The following is a 12311-nucleotide window of genomic DNA, read 5'->3' as shown; positions in this document are numbered from 1 at the left end:
TTAATAAGGGTCTCCAAAACGGCTTTGCGTTAAGGTATAGTTAAGGCTAAGAAAATTAAATCTTAATATTGTCCTAACCGTAGCGTTAAGCGTATTTAAGGAAAAAGATAAATTTCTACGATCTCTAATAGTTATATAAGTAGTAGGTTTTATAAGTAGTGGAAGTTCGCTAGCTAAGGAACTCCGTATGCCTGCTATAATTCCTAAAGATCGCCCGCCTATTATACTGCTTATTTAATAGATTAACAAGTTATAAAATAATACTGCTTTGGCACCCTTTAGTGAAATAGTATACTAAATTAAAGTGGCGATGATAAGAGTAGAAATAATAAATGGCTATATAATGCTTTAATTTAATAGATGGATAATAGTTTCGATAGATATTTATATAAGATATTAGAATAAAATCCTTAAATAAGTAATTTAGTAACGTATTTAATAAAGTATAATTTAAAAAATAGAAATATTAAAAATAAAACAAAAAAATAGAAATTTTTTTTACTATAAATAGGAACGGTAGTTATAGAGGTTCTATAAAAGATCTTAACTCGCCCTTAGTTATCTAAACTAACCTCCTTTTAACTATATAATTTAAGCTGCGCTTAATTATCTACTCTTAATTATTTAACCTAACTTTAATATTACCAATTTAAGCTGCGCTTAATTATCTACTCTTAATTGTTTAACCTAACTTTAATATTACCAACTAGTACGGAAGAATACTTATAATAGCAGACGTTTAGACCAATAGATTAGCGATTAAGTATTAGGGTTTATTATAAATTAACAATATACTATACCTAAGTCTCCTACCTACTAACTCTAAGCCACTAAGCCCAACGTCTTTGAACCTAGCGCTATTAGGAATAAACTTAAAATTAAAATTAGAGAATACCGCTAGGCCGTTTAAAATATATTCGGATTATTGGCGACCTAAAGCTTTAGCAGTAAATAACGACTTTAAGGAGGAAGAGGAGATAGAATAAGTTATCTCGGATAATAAAATAGAGAAGAATGCCTTAGACGATAAAGATAATATTAAAATAAAAAAGGTTAGGGTTTGGAAACCAACTAAAAAATACTACTCCCTAGATGAGGATGGGGTAGCACTTTAGCTTAAAGGGGTAGTGCAAATATTATAAGCTCGAGAAAAAGGACTTAGTAAGGTACTAAAAGAGATAAAAAAAGTGTATTGTAAAGCCTTTCCCTTTATTAGACGGTGGTAGGATATAGGTATTCCGTTAACCTATAAAAACGTAATAAATAAACTAGATGCAGAAATCGAGAGGTTTAACCGCAATTATAACTCTAAGCTAGCTTAAGCTATCTTTTTTAAGTTTAATATAAAATACCTAAAAGCTAAAAAGGCTGTAATAAAGAATTAAACATTAGATGGGGATGATAAGGATATAATAAAAGAGTTTTAATAGGAAGTTTAGGATAAGTTTGCGGAATTAAAAAAGAAATTTAAGCGACTAGACCGCTATTAGTATTTCCCTTAAAAAATAATACTAGATAATATTTAAGTGTTTAAAACCTAGCTTAACAAAATTAACACTTTTAAAAAGGGAACAGTCGTAAGAGAGGAAAATATTAAAAAACTTACAGAGGGGTTAGTTATGTTTATCGAGTTACTAAAAAAAGTAGGCATTAATTATAAGTTAATAACGCTAAGCTATATTAAGATTAAAATTAAGCAGTTAATTAACGAATCGCCAAATACTACTACTGCCTATTTAGCCTATTTGGAGGCCTTAAGAGGCCTAATATCTAAGCAAATGGCGGTGTGGAACGATGTTAGACTATAAGTACAGGAATTTTTTAACTTAGCCCGCTAAAAGAAGTCCGTAGCAAGAGATATGTCTTTAAGAAATGTAATTAAAGAAGCTAAATAGAAAAATATAGAGCTTATAAGAGTTAATAAAGAGCTTAACCTAGTTTTAACTAATTATGAAATACCAATTCAATCCATAAAAGAAATTCTTAGTATCTTAGAGATACCTAATAAGGACATTTAAGAACAGAAGAGAGACGCACTTATACTTAGGATTAAAGCGATACTATTATTAGGAGGTATCAATAGTGCAAGCACTTAGATTCCTAGAAAGAAGCCAGTACTCTTTATAAACGCTATAGCTTAAGAGAGCTTAAGGCTGCTAAACTTTATAAAGGGCGATTTGGCTAAACGATTAAGCAGCGCTAGCGGTGCTGGGCCATCTATAAAGATTAGCTCTGCTACTAATAATATAACAAGCTCTACTAAACCCTCTGCGGGTATTAACCCTACTTTTAGAGTAAGTAATGCTAAAGTAAGCTCTGCTGAACGACCTATAAAGAGTAGCTCCTCTACTAAGGCGGTAAGTTTAGCTAAAGTTGGCAGTTCTACTAATAAAAGTGATATTAATAAACCACTATTTATTTCTAAAGAAGAGGGCTTTACTAAATTACCTATAAAGAGCGGTTTTACTGCTAAGAGGGTAGGGTTTACTAAACCATTTAGACCTAATAAAAAGAAAGCTAAAAGCGTTCTACCCAGACAGGGCGCCCCGGAGCCCGCTGCGAGGTAATTAACTATAGTCCCTCCTACTATAAGGCTATTAGCTATAGCCCCTGCCGCTCTAAAATATATACTAGAGACACTTAGATCTGTAGAGTCTGATATAGACCTTAATATAAACCTTAATAATCTAGACTTTTAATTAAACGACGATTATGTTAAGATGCCTTTATACAAGGACGGAAGAACAGAATTTGGCATTCTAGAGGCTATAAGACCTTACGAAAACAAATAGCGAAGTCGTTTCATTGTTAATGCGGGTATAGAAAACCATCCATTTTACTAAGTAATTAGTGGCTATTAACTTGCGCCAGGAGGCGCTGATAAACTTTAGAGTATAGAAGAGAAACACTCTAAGTTTAATAAGAAATAGTGTAAGGTGTATATAAATAACGGGAGTGGTAAAAGAAAATAAATTATTATTATTAAGAAGCTTGGCCTATATATATAGGTCCTATAATTCCGTAATAATAGTAAGCGAAAGCTAGATACCTATATTAGAACCAAGGTCCATAAGGAAAAAACTAAAAACCCTTATACTAATAAAATGCCGCTCGTTAACTGGTTAACTAAATTAGAGATAGTTAAAATAAGTAACAAGCAATAGGGAGAGGCTTAGGTAGAGATTCTAACGCAAGCTTATATAAGGAAGAGGAAGGTATTTAAGAAATTAAGGATACGCCGGCTGCATCCTAATACAAGGAAGCTGCTATTAAAGGAAGATAGAATAAATAAGCTATGGCTATTTCTAGATGCAGAAGGGTTTCTAAGTAGTTTGGACGGCGGCGGGCGATAAGCTAGCGAAGAAATTAATATATCCAGTGTTAAAGTTAATAGCTCCAGCTCTAATTCTGATTCTCTTTACGGCTAAGGCTAGATTAGTGCTTTAGAATATTTAGTTATATCTACAATTAATATTTAATGTTTAATATTATATAGAGTAAAGGACAAACTATAACGGAGGAATTATAGCGGCTAGTACTAACTACTAATTATCCTTGTTTACTAAACCCTAGATTTAAGCTGTATCTTACCTACTTAGCTTCCTAATAACACTTAATGGGATGCCGGACGATAATAACACTAATACTAACTTAAAAAATGGGTATGAAGATTTTGATCGTCCTCCCCGTTTTAGTTAATGACTTTTAAACATAACTTATAAAGGGCATAGTAGGCGCAGAGCCTATCGCTCCTCTTGCTACTATACTTACTATAAATATCGCGCTTATATAATAATAGATAAGTATAATATCCAAAAACTTTAAAACTATAGGTCGGAGTCCCACACCTAAACTACTCCCGCTGTTTTTTTACCTTTATTAAGTAACAACATTAATTACGCTAGGAGTAGATGGGTTTATATATTACTGCCTTTTATACCTAAGATTGCTTAGGGAGGTGTAAACTAGAAAGATAATTAGGGTTGGCAAGTAATACTCTCTATAAGTGGCATAAGAGGATTAAGTAGGACCATTAATGTTTTTATTTATATTTAATATTAATATAAAAGCGTATTAATATTAATATTAAACCGCCGACTTATATTAATATTTTATTAAATATTAAATATTAAGCTAAGCCTCTATATAAAATTAAAGTATATAATAGTAGGATCTGTGTATAGGTGGTTAGACGCTACACCTACCCCCCTCCCCCCCTCCCTCTACCTCTCTTCTATTCTCTACCCGTCCTCTATATAGTTATATAGATAAATTAGGGGTATAGTATAGGTAGAGATATAGGAAAGAGGTAGGAAATAGGTAAAATAGAATAATACTGCTATATTTATTATAAAATATTTAATATTTAATATACTAAATATTAACACTTTTTATATTAATATTATATATTAAATATAGATAAAAACACTGAGGACCATTATATGTATTAAAGATAAACGCTACGCTGCAAATAGAAGCTATAAATTCTTCTTATACTACTATAACCTATAACGTATATCTACCCTCATCTATTTATAGGTATAGTATAGTAGACTAACTCTTATTAAAATTTGTCTAGTAGAATCTATCTATAGATTTGTTAAATAGAGATACTTAGTTATATAGCGAGCCTTATATTTACGGTGTGTAGTATCCGCTCTATTAAGTTTTAAATAGTATAATTTTGGAATAAGTAAATCGGCTATACGGAAATCACTATATATTTCGGTTCTAAAAGGCGCTATAATGTGATGGTCTAATATTTTACATTTTTAGGAACGAGTAATAATTCTAGCTAGTACTACCTCCTGGCCTCTAGTTATATCTAGTTCCGCGTCGGTTTTAAAAAGGTTATAGAACTAGAAAACCCAAACAGTTTTAATGTAGTCAAATTTATATGGGTTGTTTTTAGCAGTCTCTCTAAACTATAGGTAAGTTCGGTCTATAGGTAGCATATTAGGATTAAAGTTCGTAGTAACAAATTTAAATAGTTATAACGTTAGTTTTATAATCTCTAGACAAGGCTAGATCCTAGCGGATGTAAATATTAAAAGTTAAGTAGTAAAAGAAACGTTCGGGGTTTAGTAAAAACTTATATTTATTTATAGTTTGTTTATATATGGAAGCTATAAGTAGAGCTCGCTGTTTATATAAAATGTTCTATATATATAACCTGCACCTATAATATAGGCTTTAGTCATTATAGCACTCTCCGCGAAATGTTTTAGCTTAGCTTATAAAAGGATAACTTCTATATAATATCCTAATGGGTAATAACTAAAATCCTTATAAATATAAGGGCTGGGAACTATAAAGTGCCTAAAAAAATCTAACACTCTTGGGTAAATGTTAACGTCATACTTATCTTCTTCTAAAGTATCCTTTACTGCTAAATCTCGTTTAGGATGTTTATAGAGTTTAAAGTTGGTGTTAGAAATAGAGACGGTTAAAAAGTAAGGATAGTTAGGTATAAGGTAAGATATAGTATTAGGGCTTATGTCTAAAACGGACGGCTGGCTTATAACGCGAGGTAAGCTTTAACTAGCTAGAAAAATTGTCTAGAGGGAGATAAGAGGTTATAGAATGCTTATAGAAAATAACTTGTTAGCGGATAGAGGGAGGTTTTAGTGTATAGTCGCTTACCTAAAAGTTAAGTGTAGTTGGTAGCAACGCAGCCATTATTATAAGGTAGATAATATGAACGAGGTCTTTATTAGATAGGGTGTGCGATTCTTAGGGGTCTGTTTAAGTGCATAGAAGACTTAATCGGCCTAAAACTAACTTCCTTAGTGCTGCATTAATGGCGAGGCGTAGATTATAGTATAAATTATAAAGGCTTGTCCTATAGGCATTAATACCTAACTAATACCGGTGCTGCGGGTGATAAAGACCGGTGGCTACTTGTTTTAAACGCACTAAAGCCTAAATTAAAGGCAAGTATGCCGTAGATGTGTATATAGAGGTTGCTAATTAGTAGGAGGGGAAGCAAAGGGTTCCTATAGGGCGAGAATCGCCTTACTTTTAGCTATACTCTAGACGCTAACAGAATATAGGGCCACTATTGGTATTACGGAGTAGGGATCAGTAAAGGTTGAGAATAGTACTTAAGGCTTAAGTCGGCATTGCTATATAAGAAGACGCTACTAATATAGTTCTTAATAAATCCTTGGACGTGTCTGAATCTTAAATATATAGTAAGGGGAAAGGATAAACGCTTGGAAATATATAAAGTAATTAGAAACACTACCTTCCAAAATTTATTAACCTAAGGAATTAGTAGCTAATAGTATAGTAAGGTAATGCTATCTGCGTACTTATAATTTAATTATAGGAAACACTAATAGACCCTGCTTTAGACATCCTTATATAGGTGCCTAGATAAACGTTATAGCGAAATATATAAGATCGCTTAGGGCTTCTGCACGCACTTTTATTGCTATTTTAGGTTATTAACATAATGTATAAGAAATTGAGAGCTTAATTTAAGTATTAAAAGTAAAGATTAAAATGGATTACAGCGGTCCCCGAAATTAAGGAGCTATTTTCTATATTAAGCGATTTAGTAAGTAAAAGTAAATCATTTAGTATTGCGGGACCTAAAGGGTTAGGCAGTATAAACCCCTTAGCCACTATTAAGTCCTATAATTTGCCCCCTAACTCCTTAACTAGTTTATTTAGAGTCCCTTTATCTTTAACATATCTATAAGCGCAGCGCTATCTATATCTCTAGCTACGTCGTTATATTCTTTATCTAAAGTAGGTATATTCTGTAGGGGGGGATCTTCCTTTTAAAACTTTACTAGAGTTAACCCCTAAAACTACTTCTTTTAAGGAACCTTATACTTAATAACGGGGAGACCGTCTATTACTTCATCTATAACAATAGTAAGGTTATAACGTAGCGGTCTGGTCCTAGAAGCTAAGGCGAAAGTTTAAAGCTCACTATAACACTATTCCCCATCTTTGCTAACACCAACCTTTTTACCTCTATACTTTATTAATTAAAGCTCTTGGTAAAGTTTTGGCTTAAAGTAATATTTATTTATCTTATTTATATTCTTTAAAGAAAGGATAGTACGTTCCTATAATACACTAATAAGAGCCCTTACTTTATTATTACTCTTTATTACCTTTTTAGAAAGTTCTCTCGCTACAGCGTTATTAATATTCTTTATTATCTTAAGGAGAGACTCTGCTTTGCACTTAAGACTGTTTTTATATAAATATAAAGTTGCGAGTGATATGAGCTTAAAAGGTGTCTTAACGTTTAAATAGCTATATATCGTTTTTAATAAATCTAGATCTACGTAAAATTTTGGTTTAAACGGCTATACCGTATTATCTTGGAATAAAACCCTAGGGGGGGAGTAAAAGGTAGGGGGGTTGGGGGCAGTGGCAACGGCAGTAGTAGTGGTGGCGGTAGTAGTAGTAATAGGAGGAGGAGGATAAAGATGATGATAATGATAATGATAATGAGGAGGAGGAGGAGGAGGAGGAGGAGGAGGAGGAGGACTAGGAATGTTTGGCATAATTCTTAGTTTTTAAGTTAAAAAATACTAGAAAGAATAAAGTTGAGATATTCTAACACTAGGGAGCTAGATATATAAATAACCGCTAGAGCCGTATTATGTTAAATTATAGGACTAAACCTATATTGCAGAAGGCTCTTCCAATTTAGATTATATGTTTAGCCTAAAAATTATCACCGCACGTATTATGCTAATTTATTATCGTATATTTGTGTATCTGCTTAGTGTTACTTAATACTTAACCTCTAAGGGGGTATATATATAAGCTTAAAGATATGCTGCCGAATGCTATTTAATGTAAAAGGAAGGCGCTTATACGCCGGCGGAAGGCCTAATTTTATAGCTATATGTTGTATTCACACCTTAACTATAGTTAGATAATTATTATAGCGCGGCCAGCACGTTATAAATAACAACACTAGGTTAAGAATTAAGTGTATTAAGACTTAGCAATATTAAGGATTTTAATACGCATAAAACCAAGACCCCTAAGACTAGAGACTTTATATTTATATTAGTATAAGAATACTAACCATTAAATTAGATCCCTAACTAGCTTTCGAATTTGCTAAATAATAATCCCCTATTATACGTAACTAGGCCCTCTTGCTACGTAGGCTAAAGAAATATCACTTTAATAGCGATGCGGATAATCCTGCCCTGTGTTACGGAACCCCACCGCAGGGGCCTCTATAGGAGAGCCCCGTGCTCTTACGTACACCTCGCGTACAGCTTATGTCAGCTACGCGTAGGTATATCACCTCCTTACGCCCTCGACCCTTACGATCGATCGCGTAACGTCTTGTAGACTCCTCGAATACATACGTCTTATAGTCACTGCCCCGTCCCATAACATTACGTTGCGCCTTTTTACTACCGACACCTAGCCTACAACTAATTCTACGTCTCTGTAATACTATAGGCGCTGCTAAAAGCAGCGTGCCTATAAGTTACCTTACTTTATACTTCTAAGGAACCTATAATAGTAAGACAATATTCCTTACTAGCTACTATATTAAACCCAAAGAACAATCTAATACCTATACTTAACCTACAACGCCAATTAATCCTAGGAGAATTCGATTTATTAGCCCTAGCCTTAACCCCTAAGGAGATGGACACTAATAATATCTTATCTTTTATTAACTATATAACTATAGATAAGTAAGCGGAAGGGCTACTACCTATTAAAATCGAAATATAAGACGCTAAGACGTTTATAAAAATGGTAGCATAAGAACCTAATAAATACTACCGCCTTTTATAGAACTACTACCTAAAGCTTATATAAGCCGAGATACGTGCTGCCTAAGATCGCGATATTATCTAAGACCTATAAGCTCGCAAGGCGCTCGCCGATAACACGCGTTAAGAAACCGAAAACAACCTCCGCGTGTCTAAACGCGACGTCCAACAGTTAAAGAAGGCTGAGATCGCACTTATTACTATAGTTATTAAAAGAGAAGGCATAATTAAATACCTATAATCTTAGCTTAACGAGCATATTCGTAATAACGCTAGACACCTCTCTACTGTATATAACGCTATTTAAGTCTCTATACCCCCAGCAACTTTACCTACTTAATGCTTAACGGAGGGTTAGCGCCAAGCAGCCTTACCTAATAGGAACCCCTACTAAAGCGACAACAAAAGCTATAACGACTAAACCTAAGCTGCTATTATAGGGTCTAATATACGTTACCTTAATCCCCTAGTTTTTTAGGGAGACCGTAAAGAATATAGCTACTAGAAAATGCAAATCCGCGAAAAACTAACTTAGAGCGCCTGCCTTTTTCCTACGGAAGATACTAAGATTAGCTATATTATCGGGCGAATAAAGGGTACACCGTTTAATAGACTTTTTGCCTAATAGGAGACCAATAGCCCCTAGAAGTGGTAGTCCTACTAAGAAGTCCTTAATAATCTTAACCTAATATACCGCGACTATAACCTACTAGCCACCAACCGAGCTAAACTATATGCCCTAAAGATAAGCCCTACCGAATTATTTAACGAGTTCTATATTAAATTCTAGAAATATACCGGAGCCCTCGCCCGAGACGATACTAAAGACTAGGAAGATCTCCTTAAAAAAGTCACTTATCGCCTTAGTTACGCAGCCGCTAGCTATAACTATAATAATGTTTATAATATGGTAGCAGCCATACGGAAGATTAAACGACGACTAAATTAGATTGCTACTATAAACCCCCGCCCGAAGATCTCCCTATAAAAGCCCTCTAGACCTACTAAACTACTAATACCTACTACCCTAAGCAATACTACTGGTCCTAATATTGACCTTTTTATACTAACCTTTTTATAGAAGCTACTAGATAGAGAACGCGAGCTACTCCGGAAGCTAAAGCGTTGCTATAAATATTATTAAAAAGGCTATTATAGCTATAGCCTAAACTGCCTAATAGCTAGGTTTAGTAGCTACCGCCTAATACCTAACCTAGTACCTTAAATACTAAATANNTTACTATATNCCACTACCNTATAAGANAAAGACGNAGTAATAGCGGTAGAGTTANATANNNAAATAGAAAACGCNAAGTCCTAGCCCTAAGTNNTAGGTTAGGACGCCCTAATAATAAGGGGATCTATATATCGGCCTACTTAATAGATAACTTAGTAAAGATAAATAGACGGAAATAGATAGTTTTACCCGTAATAGAAACTACTGCTAAAAAATAATATAAAAGCCGTTCTATGATTAATTATAGAGCTATTAATAAATTTATAAATACCTAATTTGTGCGCACTTATAACCTACCTACCTTACCCCTTACTAAAGCCCGCGCCCTATAACTCGCCAACAGTAGTTATACCGCATAGAAGATTACCTATATGGTATAACTCTACCTAGACATAAATAGGCACCAGGAAGAACTCTAGGCCTATATTATACCACTTACTAACTACCCTATTATCCTTAAAATAAACTAGCTCGAACAATATAACCCCACCATTAACTAGAAAAAAAAAGAAGTAACCTTTAACTCTAAATACTGTAGAGAGATCTGCCTAGGATATAGCCTAGCCGCCTCTATTTACTCCCCAGGATACTAACCTAAGGAACCCCTTATTACCTTACCCACAACTAACTGCTACTACGTAAGTGCCGCGGCCTTCTACTATATAGCACGTAGGAAAGGCTAGACCGTTACCGTAGCCTCCTAATTACAACTATATAAGCTTAATAAAGAACAGGACTACGTCCTCTATAGTAATAGGATAGATATAGTTAACCTCCTAGAAAATGATGCCCCTATAGAACTCTACGGACTTTTACCTTTAGACTTTAAGAAGTTTATAAAGCTTAAAAAAGGACTTACCAACGAGGAACTCCGTAAGCTCCTCCCTAAGAGGTACTATAACTTTATTAACGTATACTTATAAAAGAGCGCAGATATACTCCCCCTATATTGACCTAATAACTATGCCATTAATATTAAATAAGGAAAAACGCTACCCTATAAGAGACCCTACCTAATATTAAAAGACAAACTTCTAGTTGTTAAAAAGTATATTAACGAATACCTCGATAAAGGGTTTATTCGCCCTAGCATATCCCTAGCAGCCGCCCCCATTCTCCTTACTAAGAAGCTAGGAGGAGGTATTTAATTCTGCGTTAACTATAGAGGACTTAACGCTATTATAATTAAGAACCGATACCCCATACCGCTTATACATAAGACTCTTAAGCGGCTTAGCTAAGCCAAAATCTATACCAAGCTCGATATTATCGCCGCCTTTAACCGCCTTTAAATATAAGAAGGTGACGAATGGAAAACCGCATTTATATTGCGCTTTGGCCAATTCGAATATACCATTATACCCTTTAGCGTATGTAACGGCCCAGGCAGTTTTTAAAGCTATATTAATAACGCCTTATAGGACTACCTTAACGACTTTTGCTCTGCGTACCTAGACAATATACTTATTTATAGCAATAACCCTTTTAAGCATACTAAGCACGTTTAAAAGGTCCTATAGCGCCTTAGGGACGTAGGACTTTATATTAATTTAAAGAAGTGCAAATTCTTAGTTATAGAAGTAAAATACCTTAGACTAATTGTTACTACTAAGGGTGTCCGTATAGACCCTAAGAAGGTATATATAATTACTAAATAGTAAGCCCCTAACTGCATTAAAGACGTATAAGCTTTCCTTAGTTTCGCCAACTTCTATTAAAAATTCATATATAACTTCTTGGGTGTTATAGCACTATTTACAGCAATAATGCAAACGAAGGGCTTTTTCGCGAAAGGAAGAAAAATATATTTATATTTTATCTAGACGCCTAAATGCGAGAAGGCGTTCTAAGACCTTAAAGATACTTTTACTAAAGCACCTATCCTAGCTTACTTTATATTAGGATAATAACTCTATCTTAAGACTAACTCCTTAGACCACGTTAATGCAGGCATCCTCTTTTAGATGGGCGATGATGGTTTCCTCTACCTAGTCACATTCTATTCGTCTAAGCTTATACTATAAGAATGTAACTATAAGATCTATAATAAGGAACTTCTTACGATTATATAAGCGTTTAAGGAATTTTAACTAGAACTCTTTTTAGCAGAACCTAACTAGCCAACTAAAGTCCTTACGGATTATTGTAACTTTAAGTACTTTATGACTACGAAATAGCTAAACTAACGCTAAGTATGCTGGAACAAGTTCCTCTCTAGTTTTAACTTTAAAATTATATATAGGCTAGAAGTATAAGGTACTAAGCCTAATAGCTTAATACGCCACTTATAAGACCTTCCT

General features: G+C 34.0%; 1 protein-coding gene across 1 annotated transcript; it reads right to left on the bottom strand.

Annotated features, from left to right (window-relative positions):
- Positions 1-156, bottom strand: K441DRAFT_549188 (uncharacterized protein; the record flags this gene model as incomplete). Its single annotated transcript, XM_067642993.1, has 1 exon — positions 1-156. A coding segment is annotated over one exon (156 nt), but the record flags the coding sequence as incomplete, so codon positions are not given.
- Between the last annotated feature and the right edge of the window lie 12155 nt (positions 157-12311).

Source organism: Cenococcum geophilum, assembly GCF_001692895.1.
Source record: "Cenococcum geophilum 1.58 unplaced genomic scaffold K441scaffold_11, whole genome shotgun sequence".
In the NCBI taxonomy this organism is placed as follows: domain Eukaryota; kingdom Fungi; phylum Ascomycota; class Dothideomycetes; order Gloniales; family Gloniaceae; genus Cenococcum; species Cenococcum geophilum.
The sequence above is the reverse complement of the archived record's forward strand: the minus strand, read 5'-3'. Positions and strand labels throughout refer to the sequence as shown.